The 23,059-nt window shown below is 42.1% G+C and overlaps 1 protein-coding gene across 2 annotated transcripts; it reads right to left on the bottom strand.

Moving 5' to 3' along the window:
* Nucleotides 1–1,920: 1,920 nt before the first annotated feature.
* LOC138303523 (zinc finger protein 1 homolog) lies at nucleotides 1,921–22,919 on the bottom strand. 2 transcript variants are annotated; one of them, XM_069242729.1, is made up of 7 exons: nucleotides 22,792–22,919; nucleotides 17,576–17,702; nucleotides 15,001–15,129; nucleotides 11,582–11,683; nucleotides 10,815–10,907; nucleotides 10,417–10,515; nucleotides 1,921–7,476 (listed from the first exon to the last, which is right to left on the bottom strand). In XM_069242729.1, the coding sequence occupies exons 1-7, from the start codon at nucleotides 22,813–22,815 to the stop codon at nucleotides 6,692–6,694; spliced, it is 1,359 nt and encodes a 452-aa protein (XP_069098830.1). In that variant the 5' UTR covers nucleotides 22,816–22,919; the 3' UTR covers nucleotides 1,921–6,691. The 2 variants fall into 2 exon arrangements, with proteins under 2 accessions (XP_069098830.1, XP_069098829.1); XM_069242728.1 differs by having other exon boundaries at nucleotides 1,922–7,476; nucleotides 10,815–10,928.
* Between the last annotated feature and the right edge of the window lie 140 nt (nucleotides 22,920–23,059).

Genomic DNA, 23,059 nt, shown 5'->3' with positions numbered 1-23,059 from the left:
TGAAAGGAAGGGGGTAATGGGAAAGGGTCACAGCCCTACAAAGCAAGGCTGAAGCAAGGCTCATACCCCTGTCTTCTTCTGGATGGATACCTAGCTGATCACAGATTCAACAATTCACGTCCTTTATCATCACCTCTAGAAATGGGAATTAAATTGTTAGATTTGTACATTATAGTTACAGGGCCACATACGTAACACAGTGGGCCACATGTACGAAAGTTTGAAATAACAAGTTCCTAATTATAATTTCCAGCAAATTGCAAATAGGAAATCGCTATTTTAAATGTATGAAACTGTTTATTTGCGGTTCCCAGTGGGATGCAAATAGACCTACCTCATGAATATTAATGAGATAGGTCTCAGTTTGCAACCCAGAGGGAATTGCTAAAGCCGGAGGGATGGTGGCCTGCTCAGGTCATCAGACCACCATGTCTGTGACTGCTTTTAAGCAATCTTTTTTTAAATACAGCCTGTTTTCCTTAAAGGAATGCGGCATACATTTAAAAACAAGCATTTGCAATGCATTGGGTCTTGCATTTGCTCGACTTAAAGCTACTAGCGTTGTAAAGTCGTAGCCAGACTTTTATTGCCACATAAAACGAAAATGAAGAGTAATACAGTTTTACATACGCAAGACGATTTAAAGTGCCATGCCATGAGCGTGAAGAAGACTGGAAAATTAAACAAAAGTTTGCTCGTAGTCAAAAATATTGGCAAATGTGCAGCGAGATCGTGCTGCGTAGGAAATAAAAATAAAAAGCAGTTTAGAAACCATACTGAAAACATGGAGCCTTGTAGTTTTCAGTAGTTAGTCAGTGTGCTCAAGGAGGGCTAAACACCGGAAAAGGCATGACGTACACATGCCTTTCCCAAATAAAATCAAGTGATTTTTAAAAGGCAAGCCCATGAACCAACAAAACTGATGGGCACGCGGTGGGCGTAGTTAAAAGCCCACAGCAAGATTACAGCAGGCTAAAGCACTTGCGTGCTCTACCCTAAAAAGAAAATGAAAAGTTTTCTTTTAATTTTTAAAGAGTAGGCAGTGGTCCTTGGGACCAACGCCTGCTCTTAAAAAATGCTTTTACATACATTCAGAAAAGGGTTGGGGTCCCTTAGGGACCCCTTCCCATTTGCGAATGGGTTGCCACCAATTTGAAATTGGCACTATATTGTTGATGTTTTGTGAGGGATTTTGGTAGCAAAACATTCATACATATCACTTTGGTTTGGTATTAGGAAGAGATGCCCCCAACACGCCCCTTCCTAATACTGAAACACAAACCAAAACAGCACTTTGGTAACAGATGACCAAATCGGTATTTGGGTTTGATACATGTCAAAATGCCTTTTTGAGTTCGTAAATGGGCCGATTCTGTTAATCTGCGAATAACGGGTAATATTCCATCAAATGTTAAAACTGCTAAGAACGATTCATAGAAACTGCAAAAGTTCACCCAGGCACAGGAATACAGATAGGTAAATCTACAACATGCATGCTTCCTTTGGCCTATGCCTGTCAAAGCTAAACCCACCAAGGGATTGACTGCAGAGCACAAAAGTCACAAGCATAGGTTATGGGAGATATTTTGCTGTACTTTCTTGTTCCCTCTTCTTACAAAGAAAACACTTGTCTAGGTTAGAAAATCCTGACGAAAGAAGGGTGGCTGGGGTGCTTTTCCACCCTTATTGCCCCACTCATGAATCCTAGGATGGGGCATGTTTTAAAGTGCTATAAGTACAGGCTGTGAATCCCCACACATGTACGTCTTTAGAAGTGCACACAACAGTTGAAATCTGGCTTCCATGGGACAAGCCACCTGACTGTCCCCACCTTACCCTGGGGGATTTCCCACAGTCACAAGAAGCACTTACAAACACCCATTGCTGCAGGGCCTATCTTTCTCAATCAAGGTGCTTTTTTAAGTTACATGTTTTATGTATGCTTGCCCTACTTGCAACAAAAGACTTCTGCAGGCAGTGCATTAGGTTATAAAAAAGTATTCTTTATTTTCATAACTGAACTGGCCAGATCAATCAAAGAAGAATCTGTGGGTAACCCAGGCTAAGCATGTGTCTTTGATATCTGGACAAAATAAAAGGTGTCACAAGGGACCTGCTGAGGTGTCAGTCTTCAGCAAAGCTTCCGCATTTGTTGACCATAGGCTGCGATGTCCCTAATAATCTGTGCATAATAAGAAAGACTATTGTGAATATTCTCTTTTGAGGATATTTCAGCAAATGCTCTACCATATGTACTAATCTAGAAATAAATATTTTCTTTGTTTGAGCTTTTTATGCATTGATAGTGGTGACCTTGAACAATGGACAGGAAGTCTTTGTCATTCTTTGTCCATTTGTGTAATAATCTTATGGAGCTGCCTGGAATGAGTTGATTCACCAATAGAATTACGCATTCTTCAATCTATCATCCTCTGTTAGCAAGATTCTGTCAGTAAGAACTTCAAGTTATTTCAAACTAACGTCTACTTTAAGCTGTGAAGACGAGTGGTTCTCTACTCAATGGAAGAAATACCCATTCAAATAACATTCTAACAATTAATCATGAATCCTCAAACTTACAGTTATTCCAGTTTACAGTTATCACTTCACCCCTTTCCCTTCAACTGGAACTAAAAACGACTTTCAATTTTCTAAAGTCCTTGGACTAGTAAATTTTACAACCTCCAAATTGATGAGAATTCAGGTTGTGCTCTTGTGAATCCCAGGAAGTAGTTTAACCACAAGTGATTGCCCTAAAAGTCATAAAAGACACTGTCCCAAGCAATACACTTTCAAATCAGGGCCATTAACTCTACCCCTCCCAATGCAATGTATGCCAAGCAGCATTGACCATTTGTCAGCCCACAGAAATGTTTTCAGAATTTTCGTAAACCTCATAATACTTAGTTGGGAAGCTCAGAGGGTGCAATAAAAGCCGGCACGTGATAATGCAGGTGAAAATAAATAGCTAGTACTAATAACACTTTTTATTATTTTATTTTTTTCCTTAACAGAAAAAAACTGAGATAGTGTAGATCAAACACTATGGCCCTCATTATGATAATGGCGGTAAATGCCGCCTACCGCCACAGCGACAGCCTCCAAAAGACCGTCGCTGTGGCTACCTACCATCCACCATATAATGACCGTAGCCGGAATTCAGCAAGAAGGCTGGCGGAATTCTGGCTACGGTCATGGCAGCGGACGGCAGTAATGTGGCGCTGCTGCCACCCAGTAGAACGCTGCCGACTGTATCATGACACATGATACGTCCTGGGAGTGTTCTGCTGGTGGCCGCTGCTGCTGGCAGCAGCGCGGGGTCCCGTCTTCTGCCAGAGGACCCCCTGCATGCAGGTAAGTCGTGTGCTCTGACAGGGGAGGAGGGTGTTGTGTGTGTGTGTGGGACCGTGTGTGTTTATGTTGGTGTGCATGCATGCAGGTGTGGGGCGTGTGTAACGCGTGTGTGCATGAATGAATGTGAGTGTGCGTGTATGTTGTGATGTGTGAATGCGTGTGGGCTTGTATGTATGTCAGTGGGTGTGGGTGTGTTTATGCATGGATGTATGCATGCGTGGGTGAATGTGGGTATTCGTGTGTATGTCTGTGTGTGTATGTGTGATTATGTTGGGGGGACGGAAGGGAGAGGGGGAGGGGGAGAGACGACTCTGGGGAGGGTGGCGGTGGAGACCCCTATCAGTGCCAGGGAACGAATTCCCTGGCACTGATGGTGCCTACTGCCATGGTTTTCGTAGCGGTAAAAAAAACAAAGAAAACCATGGCGGTGGGCAGGGTCATATTACTGTGGGTGCCCTAGTGACGGCTGCCGGGCTACTGTAGTCTCCAGCCCGGTGGTCGGTGTGTTACATTGGCGGTTTGGCTTTTGCCAAACCAACAATGTCATAATATGGCGGTATGTTCTGCCAGCCTGTTGGCGGTACTACTGCCACTATAGCACCGACCGCCAAGGTCGTAATGAGGGCCTATATGTAAAAAAATACGTCGTGCCAAGATTAATGCAGGTTCCTTGAGATCATGATCATCCTGCGCTGTGTGTATCTTGCACCTGGTTTGCCGGGCTCTGCACATTCCCCCTCATTTCCCTACAAGTACACTGGTCTCTCTGACTCCTGCCTACACATTGATTATCTTCCATATGACACCTTCACGTTGATTCTGGATAAATCGTCATGTACGCCTCTTCTTCATGAGAGACATGAAGCCTGGCATCTACTTCCTAAATGTTCTTTTCTATCGGGACCCCCTCTTTTTCTTTCATTGCTACCAAGAAACCATTCACCACGCTCTCCTAAGTTAATTCAGAGTTAAAGAACGCAGCCACAACGGCAGGTATACCACGGCGCCAACCACCAGCTCCAACGAGGGAGATGCCCTAGCACAGCTCCAGAGAGCCTATCCAAGCACTCTTCCAATAATGGTATTTTAGGATTTGTATTCAGTGGGCTCTCTCCGACTCCTCTTAGCATTGTCTATAATAACTATTGTTTACTGCTCACAGGTCCATTTCATATTAAATAAATCATTTATTTCGTCACACTTAGTGGAATACAGTACATCAAATTTTCCTATTTTATCTATAATTTCCGCTGTGCAGTATATGCTTTGGGGGTAAGCATAGTTTAGTGTTAATCAGTAAGAAATATCACAGACTCTTTTTCATCACTTTTACATACTTATCATACCCCCATTATTCAGCAAGTGTTAACAGGGGATCTTATCAAACCCCATTAGTAACTTGTACAGTTTCAAAATCAAATAGGACGTCCTCTCACCTTTGAATAAGAAACTGAGGAGTGGGAGGTCTGCCTGTCTCGCCTCTCCCTTCCGATATACCTATGGTGTATGTTGGACCTGTAAATACCAGTACAAACCATGTTTCCGGACCTCAACCATCCACATACCCTCCACTTCTCAAGCTTGAATCCCCCAGTTTAGCTACTTCCTTCAATAGGCTCCCTTGCCGTAAAGGGGTCTCTCACTGAATTAAAACATCCAAACCGTCACCTTAGTCGATGTCCTCAAGTTACTGTTACTGGGAACCACTAGAGCATCAAAAGAAACCTTACCGGAGTAACTATCCCTCTGAGGAGACATTAGGGTGTACCTGGCCCAGTCCATTCACATTAATCTAACTCCAGACTGGACTGAGGGGGGTGTCATGATGTAAGCACAATCTGTAAAAGTGCTTGTTGACATGTAGAATGATTTGGAAGCCATATGGATTTATGTATGTATTTAGTTTTATACCTTTTATAGCACACTCCCCTCAAAGGAGGTTTGTCCTCTATAAAGCACAATCACACTGTCTTGTATAAACTGAACTGTGCACAGATTTAATTGGCTTCCTGGGAAGCATGCTGCCTAATAAATATGTCTGCAGTTCTGTTTTTAATCTTCTAAAGAAAGTGGAAGCTTGCATTTGTTGCTTTCTATAATGTAATCACTTAAAAACTGCCCCTCTCCTAGTTCTGCATTTTAAAGACGTTCTGGTTGTCCTCTCTTAATTTTACCAGTACACATCCCAGACCACGCAAGGTTTCCCTAGTGAACCTGCATGTCAGCGCCTTCTGCTGCTGACATCTTTGTAAAACCATCCAGTACAACACCTCTTACGTCCATCCGGCCAGTGACTCTACACCAGAGGAGAGAGAGGCATGTCTACTGCCAAGTTTGTTCCCCTCTCCAAACTTTTCTCCCTTATGATATGGCCATTCATACTTACAACGATATCTTGGTGTTCATATACAATTTAGACCCATCAAAGGACCGCTGGCCTGTCTTAGGGATTTCACTAGCTCTTGCTAGAGTTATTCAAACACCTAAAATGCTTTTTTAGTGTCCGGAGAGAGGAGTCCCATACTTCTGCGCCTCCACGCTCAACAGAGAAGCCATTACATATTAACTTATGGACACGCTCAAATGTATCAGTTTAGTAGCAATTTAAAAACACCTTTCATTTTCACTAACAGTACTAGCCAGTGTGAGTCTTCCAGATCTGTGAGTTTCCCTATTTTAAGAATTACATTTATTTAGCTTTTCACGTTTGTTGTGTCTGTATTTTTGTCTCCAAGTTTGATTGCATATTCTCTATTAGCAATGACAAACCTGAGATTCATTCTTGGGCCCAAGCAAGTACCTTAGGGTTCTATCCTTCGTGTGCTCCGCCATTATTGCTGTGTTTACCTCTGGTCTTACAACAGGAAGTCTTCAGACAAATGTTTTCCCACTAATGATTGCACTTTCTCTCCCGAGGTTAATGTCTACTGTCCGTGTGCTTTCTGGTTACAAACTAAAACTAGAGGCCCATGATGAGGGAAGACTAGCTCACAGTCATCACATGATAAGGTCGCACTCTGAATTGCAGTCTCACATTTGTTCACAAATAGAATAACGAGAGTGACCTCCCGTTCGCAGTGATAATTTGGACTACAAGTGTAAGGACATCAGTTCCTTTTACGCTTCCTATTCCAAGTGAATAGTTTTTCTGATTTTTAATCTCTGGCTGACACCTTGGATTAAAATACAATAATACCACATCAGTTCTGTTAATCACCTGATGTTATACACATTCTGGTGATATGATTTATTTAAAAAATCACATGGAGTGCCTGTGTCTTTCCAAAGCAGAGATTGAGGAGACATATTTATGTCCCATCACATTCTGTGAGGGTGTTCAGCTCAGATGTGACAGAAGAAGCCCCTGTAATCTCCTCTCCCCATGGTGTGTTCGCTCATGTCGAGTCAGATTGACTTTCTGACTGAAGCTTTTCTCACATTCAGTACACTTATAGGGCCTTTCTCCGGTGTGTGTTCTCTCATGAAGAACAAGATGGTCATTTCGAATAAAGCTTTGCTCACAATACTTGCACTGATAAGGTCTTTCTCCAGAATGTGTTCGGAGATGCATATTAAGGGTCGACTTCATACTGAAACTTTTCTCACACTGACTGCAGTGATATGGTCTCTCTCCTGTATGCGTCCTTTGATGGTGGTGGAAAGCACTTCTTTTGTTAAATGTCTTATTACAATGAATGCACTGGTAGAGCGTTTTTCCGGTATGTGTTTTCATGTGTCTTGTAAGCTCTATGCTCTGTTCGAAGCCTTTTTCACATTCAGTACATTTATACCATGTCCAGTTTGCCTTTTTATTTTGTTGATGTGCAAATACCAATGTATTTCTCGCTGCACTCTCAGTTTCATCAAATTCACCAGGCATTCCAGTTTTGGGAATTCCATGATTTAAACACGTACGTGTTGGACTGCTGAAGTTACTTTTACACTGGCCATTTTCTCTCTGAAGCTCACTGTTGGTTTCTGACCATGGAAGGCTTCTAGAGGTTGCGGTCGTCTCAGAGTCCAGCGCAATATCCACTTTCACTGATGTTTTCAATGGCTTTGTTGTTTTGATATGGTCTGAATAATGTCCCCTTTTATCCGCTCTGCTTAAATCCGCATTATCTGTTGAATTAAACACATCAGACCATCAGCTTTGTCACACAGAAAATATAATAGAAGGATATCAGGCATCACAGTATATTCCTGGAGTGTCCAAAATAGGTCCCGGTGGGCTGCGTTCCTGCTTACTTAATTCAAATAGTTAGAGGCATGTTTGTCTGAAATATGCTAATAAGAAGGGGAGAGTTTTTGGCAAAGATCTTCCAAATTATGTTACAGAGTAAATGCAAATACGATGCAAAATGTATAACATAATGTATATTTGTAAAGTGCACATTTACCCTGAAGGTTATTTTGGCGCTGAAATGAAAGAAGTTTATTGTTACCTAACTCAATGGTACTCATTTTATCAACCTCTGAAGGACGAAAGGCTGAACCGACCTGCCAGGTTTCAAACCTGTGAGCACTTAAACCAAGCACAGACCTTGGAGCTGATGCAATAATCAAGTAAGCCATCAGAGCCACCTAGTATGTGAAAGGTAAATTGAGAAAAACATAAGAAGAAAGCTATCCTTAGGGACAAAAGAAACAATACCGAAAATACAATGGACTTTGTTCTAACCTAGGATACTTGAATTTTATGTATAAAGTCCACCTCCTGACAGAGTTTCCACAAAATGGATGCACTCAGTTCTCATTACTGAGGGTGTAAGGGGCTTGGATAGATAATCTTGTTGAGCAAAGATGGTGCTGACTCCACAGGATCATATACTTAAACAAACAAATATGTCTACTTCTTTTTATTAAGGGAATGAAATATATACTTGCTAAATGGGAAAGAAAGTTGTTTTTTTAAGATAGTGAAATGAAGGTTGGGCCTATTAAGGAAAGAATACATTTGTTTAAAGTTAAATTTTTCCCCAAAAAATTGTTTAATATTTAATATATATATATATTAATGATAAAATGGGTAACTGAAATATGTGTACGGTTTAAGACATTATTAAACTGATAATAAGTTAATTGGCAAACACACCATAACAGATACAGCTGATATCCACCAGGGCTAACATGGTCCTCGCTTACCCAAAAGACCTCCCAAATACTCAACCAGTCCAACAAGGCCACACATGCTTGTAACAACCAAAAGCAAGAGGGGCTTCACAAGCACACTTGGGAACGTTCATCAATTTAAACCACCTGCTGGAGCATTGAGAGAGTGGGAAGTAATGGTCCACGGGTTGAGTGACATGCTACACATCACAGAGAAGGCATTATAGATCGATATTTAGGTCCATCGTTCACTTCTGAAGACAGTATCCATTGTAAACTAGATTTATAAGAGGCCAGTGTGAGCTGAATATATTCATGCACTCGGTTTACCTGTAGATGATGAGCTGACTCAGAACAGACCATTAGATTAAGCCATCAGTTTCTCCCAAGTACATATAACGCTCCCTTTCCTGGCTAGATTATTATAAGATGTTCTCAAATTAAATCAAAACACAAGTGTCCTCTAGATATGTGACTGCTAAAGACACGCTGTTGCATATGATCTGGGACTGCCCTGACATCATAGGAGCTGGCCTCTGTGGTGGCGCTCTATTGATTTGATACCTAAGGTAGCCCTGTTGGGGATGATGGAGGAAGAAGGAGGCACCTTAGCATATCATACCCTGATAGGAGTGGCTATCCAATAGCTAAATAAGATGTAGAAAAAAAGTGTAGGGCACCGAACCACTCCACCATGAGTGGAAATTTGTTATGGACCAGTGTAACCTACAAAGCAAGGGGTTACCACAGAAACATGCCAAACTCTAAGTACCTGGATGAACATGATGGGAGGCACAGTCACCCTTGGATTAATTTTGACAATCTGAAGATAAGCCTTGTGTGCATTGAGATATAAACCGTGTCCGGCTCTAGTGCTCATTACACGTGGGCATTACAAATGTGGGAATTCTGAATGCCATATTTGAGTAATGTGTTCATAATCTTAGACGGATGACTTAACCATCTTTCATATGATTTGTCTTTTGCTGAGCATGTCATCTCTGAGAGCTCAAAATAAGAGCCTTATTAAATCACATTGGTTCCTGTCCTATTGTTGGCTTTCGCTTCGACATCCACCCATTTATCAGGTTTATCTGTCCGTGGAGGAGCATAAGATGACAACTTGTTACATTTAATAAAATGATGGAACCTGGCATGCATTTGACACATTTCATTACATCTGAAGATTGGACACCCTTATGCAATGTAGACTTCAAATGTTTTATATGGGAGTAAACAAAAATTAAATGAGATAAAAAGTTTGAAGTATAAAGTTTTAGGTATTAAAGTTTTAACTTTCAAGTATGAGTAAATACGTGTGCAGTGACGAGTTCAGGTGATCCGCGTCAGTGGGATGATGTGGTACACGCAGCCAAACTTTATCTGGGTTAAAGCAACTCATACGACTACCAAGCAATCCACTCAAAGCTGAGGCACTGCGGCTTTCATTTTAGCCTCACTGACATGAATAATTCAGCGCTAATTTGTTATGTGTTTATATATTGTTATGTACATTTAGCTTGTACTGACATATATCATGTTTTCTTTCACTCCATACCTATATCTATGCCCTTATAACCTAAACTTCATCTAAGAGAAATGGAACAGAAATATACACGACGATTTAAAACATTTAAAGGCCACATTCAAACATGTAAAGGCTACATTCAAATGTTATCAAATGTTTTATAATAAACTATATTCATGACTTGAACCCAGAAAGAACAGAGAAAAGGATGTTGCATGACCAGACAACCGGACATCTGTATTCTGAAAGATTTGTTGTAAAAAAATAAGTTGAAGATAAGAAAATAATCCAGTAAAACTTACAGTTAGCAGACATGCTTGTTCTACATCTACCGAAATCCCACCTAACACGTGTGTTTCCATATGTGTGGAGAGGGGTCTCCTCATTACCTGATTTTAATATGCGAGGCACCGTGAACTCACCCACAGAGCCACTGGTATCTTTCAATCTGTTAGTGTTGTTATTGCCCAAGCGATCCGTCTCTTCCTCCTCTTTTATACAGAATGAAACAACGTCATGATCTGTAGTAGATAACATATATGTGTAATAGCACAACATACATGAATATACATCACACAAGGGGAATTATATACAAATGTCGATGAAAAGGTCATATAGGGAGCAAACGAGCTTCATTCACTGTTAGAAGTAGTAGATACCTCGCTCTTCAGTTCACAAGCGGGAACAACTCACAAAGGATCCGTAACATACTGAGAAGGGTCCATAAACTGACCAATGTCAGGAATGTATCAAGTGAGGGCTGGGGTACCTCCACCCACAATCCCAAGGAAGGAAGACATTAAAATCATTGGCTACTTACTTTCTGTGGGGCCAGAGCTGCTTTTTTCAACTTCAGCATCAAAATGATCATTAAAAATCAACATTGGTTCTTCGACTTTCTTCACAGTAACGTCTGTATTGGGATATTGAAATTCTACAGAATAAGTTAAATTAACAACAGATAGGTGTATCGAAAGCATAACACTGTTATCATTTCAAATGAACAATGTTCTTCAGAAAAGGTGACCTAGCCTTTAAAGTAGTATAACCACATATATTTTTTTATATATATGACAATTATAAAATAGTTTCTCAAGATGTGTCCTGACGTATAGAGGTAATTCAGTACATTTCAGGATAAAGACACAGAGTGAGAGCTTGTAAGTATGCTATTTAGGAGGGATTATGTGGAAAACCTCCAAATGCACCACTTAGTGGATGCTTAATCAGTATTTGAAGATAACAAAGGCAGTAACTGTCCTCTACGCCTACCAGAGCCTCAAGACAAAGTGAGAGTGTGAGAGGCAAAAAGCATGTGAGAATGCAAGAGAGTGACAGATCGAAAGATCCTAACAAAACATGTAGAGAATGCATACACTTTGTTATGTTTCATCTTTAAAAGAAATATGCACAGTTGTAAGAGCAACGTGTTTCATTAACACATCGGTCGGGATGTAAAAATACGAATTTCCAAAAGAAAGGAGAGCACTGAAATAAAATCACTAGAATCCACCTACTCCAGAAACCTCTAGACTTCCACAACTGTTTCTGATGCTCTTTGAACCGGAATGTCACGGCATCACTTACCTTCTTCACAAGCACTGAGACAACCACTTCGGTCATGAAAGTTGTCCAAGTACAGCTGTTCTTCTTGGTTTATGGTGAATAATTCATCCAAGTTAGTATTATCTGTTATAGAAGGACATAAAATGATGCTTTACTATCACATAAAAGTACTTCTATTCAGTCTTTAACAGCAGATTTCATTGTTTGCCCGTACACCACCTGATTTTGGCAGTCGCTCTTAGAATGGTTCGTAGAGATACAGAGTCAGTAAAACACCCCCAAGAGTATTCACCATTAAGTGCATCACAAGGAGCACGTGGCAAAAGATACTTAAGAGCCTACTCACAAAGATAAATAAGCACATGTATATTTACTCAGCTGTATATTTACTTCTACACTTCCTTGCAATTCATCATTCCCAAGTTAAGATTTACACTAAGGTGCTGACTTACATGTCTTTATCCCCTCAAATCAAGGGGTGGAGCCTTCTTCAGAAATAATGAATATAAAGTTAATTCGAATACCTTTCAACATTGGTGGACAACTATACCATCGTGATGGATATTTTACGTTGTGAAAGTACAGGGAAAATATTAATTCTTTATTATTCTTTTTTGAAAAATATAAAAAATATTTGAATGTTTATTATGAATGTAAATTATTTACTATTAGCCTAGAACTAATACAATAAGCAATTAAAAAACATTAAATCATCAAATTCAATGTGGATAAACTAATTAATTTAAGTATATATATTTAATTTATAACTGTAAACAATAATTTAAACAAAATCCCACCCTCATTAACATGTTTATGTTTATTTAATATTTTGTAAAATTAAAATTATAAGTTGAATTTATTTAAATTATTGAATAATTTTAATACAAGTTTACCTCTTGCTTGGCAAACCATATAGAACAACCTCCTCTCCTCAAAAACATTATTTTGATCACACCACTTTGACGATTCGCCTTCATTATCACTCTGACCTGTTTCAGATTCATTTATTCCTTCCAATGAGGATTAATGTGTAATTGTGTTTTCAAGAACATGCTTTTGCTTTTATACATCAAAACACATCACAAATGTTAAAATTCTACCTACAAATAATCCTTTTAATCTCATAAGAATTTTATCTGTTTGCATTGTTTAATCATTTCTTCATATTTTTCCAATCTCATATCCTCCATGTGTTTTTCCACATCTTTTTTAGCATATTTAATTAAAATCCTGATCATATTTTGAGAACATTGCATATTGCTCTGTCCCCATTCTGCCGGCATTTTCTGATTTGAATCTGTCTCGTATTAATGTTTGCAATTACAAGATGTCTGCTGGTAGAGGGTTGTTGCCAATTACTTTCACTTAGAGATTAACGAATATGGTTATGATAAAAACATTATTTTGAGGGTCTTAAATTCTGTGCACTTGTAACTTTTCCCATGGAAAATATAAGTCCCAGAATGCCTATTCACTGTAGTATTCTTAAGATGAGAAAATGTCAGATCAAATATGAATTGGATTATTATGCAAAAATTGCACTGCTCTTTGCTTTTTTGTTTTTAAACAACAGTACTTTATCTTGCACATAGGTCACTTTTGTAATGTCTGCAGTGGTCTCTTTATGTTATACAACATGTCCCAGAGTGCCTTTGTAGTGGTTTGTTAGATAACTGTGCAAACAGCGAGTGAGAAGACACCTGTTCGTCGCATGAACAAGAACATTAGGTCGAAACGCATCGGCAGCTTTTTTACCGTTGCATTTATGGTTAAATAAATATATGTTTTAACATCAGTCCTTTAAGTGCTGCAACCATTCTTATATATATATGCATATGCACATACATATGATAGTGCCAGCGTAGTTATGGTTTGGTCAGAGTTTTTAAAGGACAGGTAATATTGTTTTTTTAGTAACGTTGGTACTGACTGACAAATCTGCACAGAACATTCCAAAAAAGTACCTCCACTTTGGGTTCTTCATAACACATTTCGTGCAGATCCATGAAGTAGAAGCTGTGAGAAAGGGTGGGTCCAAAACTGCCCTTTTCCATTTTAATCCCCTGGGATTTCTTGCTCTTTGAAACAAAAAGACAGCTGGATGGAATTACACCAAGTTTGGCACAAAGGTAGAACTTTACTTAAGACGTGCCTTTGCTTGGTTTGGTGTAAATCCGTTCAAGAATTTTAGAGACATTTGCATTTAAAAAAGTGCGTAGGTTGGGAATGAAGAGGTTATATATTAGAGATAGCTGGACAGTGCATTTGCAGAGGATGCACAGTCCTGCCGAAATCAGTGAACCAAAATTAAAAAAAATACCTGGGTTTGATCAGCTAAGGTAACTGAATGCCACAGGTAGGCCGTGAGACATCAGAGGAAAACGTTGCAGCTGTTGTTATAAGATGTGGATATGTGGTTCCCACATCCTGAAAGTTAATGAAAAAGGCACAAAATGGGGCAAAGTGAGAACACCCTTACCCCCAGGCTCATGCAGCCAAAAGGGCGGTAAGGAAGAACAGTTGGATCTGAGGCCCAACCTCAGCTGCACACAGCGGGAGACCTTGCACAGTGGGATCTAGACACCCCACCCGGCTCTGCGTGGCCAAAGGCCATTCGCAGCTGGGATCTCAAGCGTGTGGAGGGTAGGGTACAGCACCCTTCATTGAACACAACTAAAGGCCCTGCGCAGCAAGTGTCAGACATATTGTGAGGGTGTGGCGCTCTTTATCGCGTCCGATCCCTACTGTACATGACCACTGTCTGTGTACAGTGGCGATCTGACGCCCATCCGCTGCACAAAGCCAATGGCCATGCACCATAGGGTTCGGGCATCTCACCCCCTGTTTCACGTGCCGAAAGTCTGTGCCCAGCAGGGGCTGGGTGCATGTGGAGTGTAGGGAGCAAGTTCTGCCCAAAGGCCTGGCCCTGCACTCCATCCCCGCTGTGAACAACCAACGCCTTGCGCAGGCGGGTTCAGACAGAGGCTAAAGTATGTTCAGGAGCGGCCTTGCGCTTCACACCGCTGTAGACTGACAAATCCTTTCTCTTCTCAAGGTTTTTTTTCTATCACTAAATTAAGGAAGCATCTTTTGATCTACCATTTCCTGATTATTCCAGCATTACTTTGCCCCTTCTCATGTGTGCCTTCTCACAGAGTCATCTTTATTCACAGTTCCACTATTTTCACTGTCTGCAGTCTTTCCCTCTGATGTGCTGGAGCTCCCAACATTAAAATGATGATGGCAGCTTTAAAGGCATGCAACAAGTTTTTCCACTTCCCACAGTGCTGGGTCTCTTACCCCACCTCAATCAAGTGTGTTGTACTAAGATTTGGTCTGTGTGTGTTCTGTTATGCCTATAATTGTCTTTGGCTGTGCGTACACATACTTTGTGTCCCAGTATGAATATATGCTAGTTCTGGGAATATAGTCGGTCTAACCTCTGATACACTTCCTGCTTGGGGAAACAGATGTTCTGTGTCTTTTCTCCATGTCCTGGTTAAGCGTAAAGCACATATCGTCTGCTTCTTTAGCCTTTAATGTATACACTGTGGTTGCAATAAGAGGACCTGTAAATGAAAAGAAAACAGAGGTTTATCTCCTCTCCCAGTGATTCTCTTGTTACGTGTTGGGTGACAAATTGGAAATTCATCACAGTTAATTTGGTAAAGTACCAAAAACACCGGGGGCCTAATTCACAAAGGTAACTTACACTCTTCAGTAAGTTTACAATCTTGAGTACATTTACTAGTTTTCGGTATTCACAAACTGTACGTATGTAGTAACTTACACTTTTGTAGAAAATCCAGCACTATTCATGGGCAACTACTGATTCTGCAACACCATCCCAGAGAACAAAATTGAGTTAATGACTTAAAATGAAACCCCACAGGGAATAAAGTTAAATTAAATTGTCAAAAACATACATTGATGTTCAAATATACAGAAAACCGTGCATATTTATTTTGAATATGTTATGCTAATAACATTTATTGTTACATTATTTTTAAATTAACGTTATATTTTTATAATTTAATAATAAATATGTACTATTTTATATATTTTTGTCAACATCGCATTGAGTGACGCAACACAGAAAGGAATGGGTACAGAGATAGAACCAGGATAGGCGTCTTATAAGACAGGGCATGTGTAAGCTAAGGAAACGCAACAAGCATTATGAGGATAGACCGCAATAGTGAAATGCACCGCATACGTAAAGTAAGCGCCCCTGCAGTCCACCTGGAAACAGCAGGGTGATGAGAAGAGATCAAAGCCACACAAAAAGGAAAAGGCTGTCATGAGGTACTTCCCAATTTACAAATTATACAAACAATATGACCTTACTTCAACAGTATTCGTAAACCCCATTTCTTTCATCATTCCCAGCGTAAGGAGTAATACTGACTGCAGCCCGTTAACAGAAAATGTGACGCAGCTCTGCAGTATGGCTTAGGACTTTTAACAGCTCCAAGTCCATCTACACACTTAAAACCTGAATATCTCACCACAAGGACGGTTTAGTAATTCTCCTAATTGTCCTTCTTGCCTCCTTCCAGGGGATTTGGATGTTTCATCTCTGAAAAGGTCCTTACATCCCTGCTCTATGTATTTCTAGTAGGAGTTCCCTATCACGTGCTTTATCAGCATGTAATCACTGTCTGCCTTTCCATTTTCATCATTTTAAACTCTCCCTTTGGCCTGGGAAGACTGCCCCTTTTCTTCTCCTCACAAAAGCAGAATAGGTTCATTTTCCTTTCCATAAGGACATTCTTCTCTGGGCAGGATTCTGCAAGGAATACTTCCAGATGTTCTTTCTCCTTGATATCCAGGAGCATTCCTGGCCCTTCACATCAGTCTGTGCAGATCCACAGTTGTTCCAGTCAGTCTCATTGGCCTTTCTTCTCCCAATCATATTTCCTTAAATGCAGGACTCATTCTCATCGGACCCACAGCAGTCAATCTGATTGGCTAAATCGCCTTGTGCCTTCAGGGTGTATCTGCTACCCAAACTGATCGCTGTCTTTGGCCAATTAGAATGAATGCCTCTGACCTCTGACCTCATTCAAATCCAAATTGATTGGTTGAATACCCCGGCTGAGAAAGGTTACTGTGGATGAGAAATCTATAACAGTCAATATTGTTGATGTAATGTTTTCAGTATTAATAAGAAAATTAAAAAAAAAAAGAATGGTTGAGCAGTCTGCAACCTTGTTGGGCTGGCTATAAAGGTAGGAATATCATACGCAGCCACACTGTGTGGAAAAGAGGTTCCCTTTCTCGTAACACCTGTCACCATTACCATGTATATATTACCATACCTTCTACCTTCTACTTCATCAGGATGGCTACTTGACCTATACAAGAATGTATTGTTAGAACTGAGAGAAACAGCGACCTCATAATTCTTTAAGAAAGGGCAAGTGTAGAATATTAAAACATACATATAGAATCCAGAAGGGAAAGACAGTCATAGTCTGAGAGCCATCTTCTAGATTCCTTGAGAGAGAGTGGTCTTGGAAGTTAAAGGACGCTTACTGGAATGTCAGACGGAAGGGGTGCTCTTAGGTTGACATGCCTAGACATTGGATATACCTAGTCAAACTGGGGTTGATTGCACAGAAATGGGGTCGCCCTGATCCACCAGACATCAAATCCCAGTGAAAGAAAAGGACTGATGCGTGGAGGCAGAGAGGGTGCGTAACAAGAGCAGGGGAGGGAAGGGTCTGTAGATAACTGAGGTAGATCTGTCGTCCAAGGGTTGAGCACTTTGACTTTTGACAATCTCAGGGATTATACGCCCTTGTTCTCGTGGTCACAGAGGAATGAAGGAACTACATCACTGTATTTCTAGGCAAGTGCTAAGCTCATCTTTGGAATTACATTTTGAACACTTTGTAGATCAGGTTCTGCGTAGATCAGGTTTTCTTATTATATGAAACACTGAGACCTCATACTGTTTTATTTACCTGCAAAGCAAATTAAAATGTATGAAAACAAAGAATGTATCTTTACCAAGTGAGATTAGGGCTTGGTGTATTTCCTTCATCACATTCCTGTAAAGTTCCTTTTGCCATTCCTGCAGTAGCCTCCACTCTGCTTGAGAGAAACAAGCAGACAGATCATGGAATGCAACCTGTGTCTGAAACAGAAAATGACATTTTCTGAGAAACTCAGTTGTTAATGAAAATCCATCTTCTAAAATACAATATCTCTTAGTAGCACCAACCCGTAGCTCCAGGGTACTGCGGCCCATATTTATGCTTTTTGCCGCAAAACTGCACTAACGCTGTTTTGCGGCAAAATGTTTAGCGCCTGCTTGCGTCACCTAACAATGCCAGTCCGGTGCCATATTTACTGAATGGCGCAAGCCGGCGCTAAACTTGGGCTAGCATCTTAGAAGAAGGTGCTAGCTGGGTAGGGGTGGCAGTAGGGAAGGACGGGGTTGTCAGTTAGAAAATGACACTAGGCTGGTTAAAGACAAAAAAATGCCTCTAACCAGACTAGCGCCATTTCCTTGCGCACAACCACCAAAAACATGACTCCTTTCTTAGGAAAGGCATGATTCATGCCCAACACCCCAATGGCCAGCATAGGGGACAAGTCTCCCCTGGGCATGGCCTTTGCACCCTGTGCCATGCAGGGGGACCCATGTTAGGGCCCCCGATGGCAATTAAAAAAATAAATTAACATACTTACCTATACTTACGCTACTTACCTGGGATGGGGTCCCCCATCCTCTCGTAAACCTCTGGTGTGGTTGGGGGTGTTCCTGGGGCTTGGGGGGGGGCACCTGTGGACCCATTCCATGGTGTTTAACCATGGAAATGGGTCCAGAGGTCCCCTAACACCTGGTCTGACCCAGGCGTTAAATATTGATGCAACGCAAGCTTTGCACCATTATTTAGCCCCTCCTCCCACCCTTGTGTCATTTTAGCACGGGGACAAATATGGGGCTATGGGGACAGCACCATTTTTTAGATGGGAACGCCTACTTTGCATCTAATTGACGCAAGGTAGGTGCACGCATCCAAAAAATGGTGCAAACTCCTATATTTTGACGTTAGACGAATCTAACGTCAAAATATAAATATGGAGTTAGGTTTGTGCTGAATTTGCGTTAATAAAGACGCAAATTCGGTGCAATTGAAGTATAAATATGGGCCTAAGTTTGAAGATATAAGCTGCTAGCCAGATATAAAACAGTTTTCACAATTTATAAATATAGCAGAACACACAATTGTGTACAACCATTTCTACTATGTTCATCCACACCTCTTAGTAAATAAAAGTGAATTACCAATTATTCATTTAACCATGTTCATCTACAATAGCTAGAATTAGCACTCACTACTGAAATGTGTGCATGCATGTGGGCAGCATGCAGGTCATAGGTCCAGATACCGCCAGGCAGACTGACTCAGACTTCTATCTGCAAACATTAGATTCATTGAGTTTTACTCACTCTTCATACAGCTCTAGTCCCATTGCTCTTTTTGGGTCACATACTATACGCTCAGCATTCACCAGCAACATGTTTGCCGAATGCAAAATGTCTCACGGACATCACAGATTACAACCCCCAGACTTATTCTTTACTTTTCAGCTGCTTGATCTTGTTTAATTTAGTGAAATGCAAAGGTGCAGCATTCAATGTGCATCCATGATCAGGAGCAGAAGCAATCCATTCCATGCTTCTCCTGGCATGTTGTGCTGTGTGTTTTAAAAATACCACACAGAGTGGTTAAATATACAGGAACAGGGTTCCACACCCAAAAAAGACACAGTGAACACCCTTGATACAGTGCAAATGAATAATGTAAATACTGCCTCAGGAAAGGCCTACCCACCTCTGCTACCAAACAATGGCCCTCATTCTGACCTTGGCGGTCGGCGGAGAGGCGGCGGTCGGACCGCGAACAGACCGGCGGTATTAAAAATGGCATTCTGACCGCGGCGGTCACCGCCGCGACCGACCGCCACTTCCCCACTCCGACAGCCACGGCCGTCATGACCGACGGGCTGGAGTCTGCGCACTCCGGTCCGGCGGTCGACCCAAGACCGCCAACGGTATCATGACCCTGCTTACCGCCGCGGTTTCTGGCGTTCGGGAACCGCCATGCGAACCATGGCGGTAGGCACTATCGGGGCCAGGGAATTCCTTCCCTGGCACTGATAGGGGTCTCCCCCACCCCCCACTGCCCCCCGAGTCCTCCCCCCACACCCTCCACCCCCCTGCACCCCCCAGAGGTGGTACGAACCCCCTCCCCACCCCCACCCCGACATGCACATACACGCACCCCGACATGCACACACCCCCAACATGCACATATACACACCCCCTACACACACACATACACAACGGGGACACATACCCGCACACATACATGCTGACATGCGCACCCGCCGAACTACACACATTGCCCATAGGCACAGCAGCACTCCCCTCCCGCATGCACGCACTCACACACCCCCTCTACACACTCACACGCACACCCCCATGCACGCACACATCACACAACACCCCCCCACCCCCTCCCCTCACGGACGATCAACTTACCTTGTGCGTTGGTCCTCCGGGAGGTGACAGGAGCCATGGGGAGGTGACCGCCAACAGAAGACCGCCAACAGAAGACCGCCACACAGAAATGTGGGTCGTAATTCTGTGGGCGGTGTTCTGCTGGCGTGGCGGTGGAGGTTGACCAGTCTCCACTTTCCCGCCGACCGCCAGTGTGGCTGCTGGCGGTTTTCCGGCGGAACGCTCCCAGCGGTCAGAATGCGCACAGCGGCATACCGCCGCGGTCGGCGGTCTTCACCGCGGCGGTAACTCGGCGGTCTTGCGAAAAGACCGCCAAGGTCAGAATGACCCCCAATATGCCTGTGAGGATGTTAACCAGTGAGACACAAGAGGCAGGTGGTGCCCATCAGGCCTTTCACAAATCAGGGTTTGTATTTGAGAAAGAAGTAAATGTTCTGTTTACCTTCCCAAAATGGATCACCACATGCACAGCAACTATGATCCCCAGGTGCATTTTCCTTTAATAAATGGCTCTGCTGAGAGTCCTTCCTTAATAGAGCACCCCATATTTACAAGATCCAACTTAAGTAGGAGGTCATTTGAAAATCCTGTATAAAAAGAGCTGATTGGAGTGTTCCAATTCTTAGAATCTGTTCGACAATCTAGAATGAGCCCAGATGGAGGCTTAGTACTTGTCGGTAGGAAGCATGTAGATAGTGATGAGAAACAGGGAAGGTGGGACTCCGAAACATAATTTAAGAGAGAATGAAACAGAAGTTCCTACACATATTTGTTGACTATGTTCACAAAGAAATAAAAGGACCCATTCAGGGGCTGTCTTGATATCCTCACCTATTCCTGGTGCCATCTCAGCAGGATTGTGTGGTCGATCATATTGCAGGATGCGGAAAGGTCAAAGAGAACCGAAGATACTTGTAGTCCTTTGACATTTGTACTCCAAGAACATCCTAATCCGGATTGGCAATCATAAGAAGAATGATGGTCTCATCCACATACTCTTGTATTTGTCTGGTGACTACTCCTTTCATGTTTTTGTTCCGATATGGGAGGTTTGAAATTGCCTGGTGTCTGCTCTATGTTACTTAATGAGGAAGGGTGATGCTTGTGTGTTTCAATGAGTCAGGAATCGAACCATGTATAACGGAAGCATGAATTTTGTCTGTTGATGCTGGGGACGAGAACACTTTAATGAATTCAGCTAAGCTTGGTACCACTGGGGCTTTGGATTTCTGTGGATCCGACACATTGTGAAGTTTCCAATAAAAGCATTGTACGTTTTTTTATTGTGGAGTAACAACTGGTTTTGAAGATTTATATACGGGGTAATCATATGATACAAAACATTGGTCCCGTACAAACTAAGGGGCATATTTGTACTACGTTTGCGCTGAATTTGTGTCATTTTTTTACGCAAATTCACCACAATCTTAACTCCATATTTATATTTTGATGCATGCTAGCGTCAAAATACTGGAGTTAACACCATTTTCTGGATTCGTGCACCTACCTTGCGTCAATCAGATGCAAGGTAGGTGTTCCAATCGAAACAATGGTGCTAATCCCATAGACCCATGTTTATCCCCCCGTGCTAAGATTATGCATGGGTGGGAGGAGGGGCTCAATAATGTTGCAAAGCTTGCTTTGCACCATAATTTAACACCTGGGTCAGATCCCACAGTTGCCTGCCACCGGAACACCTCCACCCACACCAGAGGATGGAGGACCCCATCCCAGGTAAGTATAGTAAGTATATTTTTTTTGTATTTAAGTGCCATTGGGGGGGGGTCTGAGATGGCCCCCCCTGCATGGCACTGGTCCCCTGTGCTGGCCATTGGGGTGGTGGGCATGACTCCTGTATTTTCTAAGACAGGAGTCATGTGGTACGGATGGTTTTGCATCAGGAAATTACGCTAGGCTGGTTAGAGGCATTTTTTTTTTGCCTCTAACCAGTCTAGCATAATATTTTGAGGCAAACCCACTTCCCCCATACCACCACCCCCACCCGGCTCACATCATTTTTTTCTGACGCTAGCCCACACTGAGCACTGGCTTGCAGGATTCCATAAATTTAGCGACTGGCTGGCGCTCTGGAATGACACAAGTTGGCGCTATACTTTTTGACAGTTTTGCAGCAAAAAGTATAAATATGAACCTATATCTGTACTATACTGTAGTCAGTGTGAATCAGGTACAATTCAGAATTTGCAGTAACTTCATGTCTTGGTTTGCACCTCTGCATGACAAAATTAGCAACTATGGTACACATGAGAATATAAAGGCCTCTGACTCTTTAATGTTCAGGAAAGAAAGATCTGTGTGTCATTTCCGTGAGTGTGAATTGTGCTTGGTTCATACTGACAACCTGGTATATATTATGTAATGTACCAAGTTCAGTGAGTCCCGCCGGACTGATGTTTTATACCAAACACAATGATATCAGTAATGTGTTTTGAAAATACCATGACTGTTTCTGTGGTCTTCATGGTGTATATTATGCATATGTTTTAGTAAAATTAGACTGTCATAACATGTTGATGGCGGGACGGGAGAACCAGCTGGGAGCAACGATTGGGAGGGGTAGAAACTACAAGTGGAATTCTCCAACAGGCGTGAGCCTGAAAACAGACTGTCTAAGATGATCAAGTGTTGCCAGCAAGAAATCACCCACCGACCTGCTGAGGACACAACTTACCTCGTCTGATTCCTGCCTGGACATCCTCCCAAATGATGGTGGACCTATCCTTCTCCAGCGATCTCCGGCAGTGATCACTTACAGTCCAGGTGTGATCTAAGGCACTGTCCAGGTATAGCCAAGGTGTGATCTGTAGCAGTGCCAAGGTATAGTCCAGGTGTGATCTGTGGGAGTGACCAGGTACAGTCCAGTGGGAGGGATCTCAGGTACAGTCCAGGTGTGATCTCTGGCAGTGCCCAGGTAGTGTCCAGGTGTGATCTGTGGCAGT

The sequence above is a fragment of the Pleurodeles waltl genome, chromosome 7, assembly GCF_031143425.1.
Source record: "Pleurodeles waltl isolate 20211129_DDA chromosome 7, aPleWal1.hap1.20221129, whole genome shotgun sequence".
Lineage (NCBI taxonomy): Eukaryota > Metazoa > Chordata > Amphibia > Caudata > Salamandridae > Pleurodeles > Pleurodeles waltl.
Note: the sequence above shows the minus strand (reverse complement) of the source record. Positions and strands in the feature narration are given on the sequence as shown.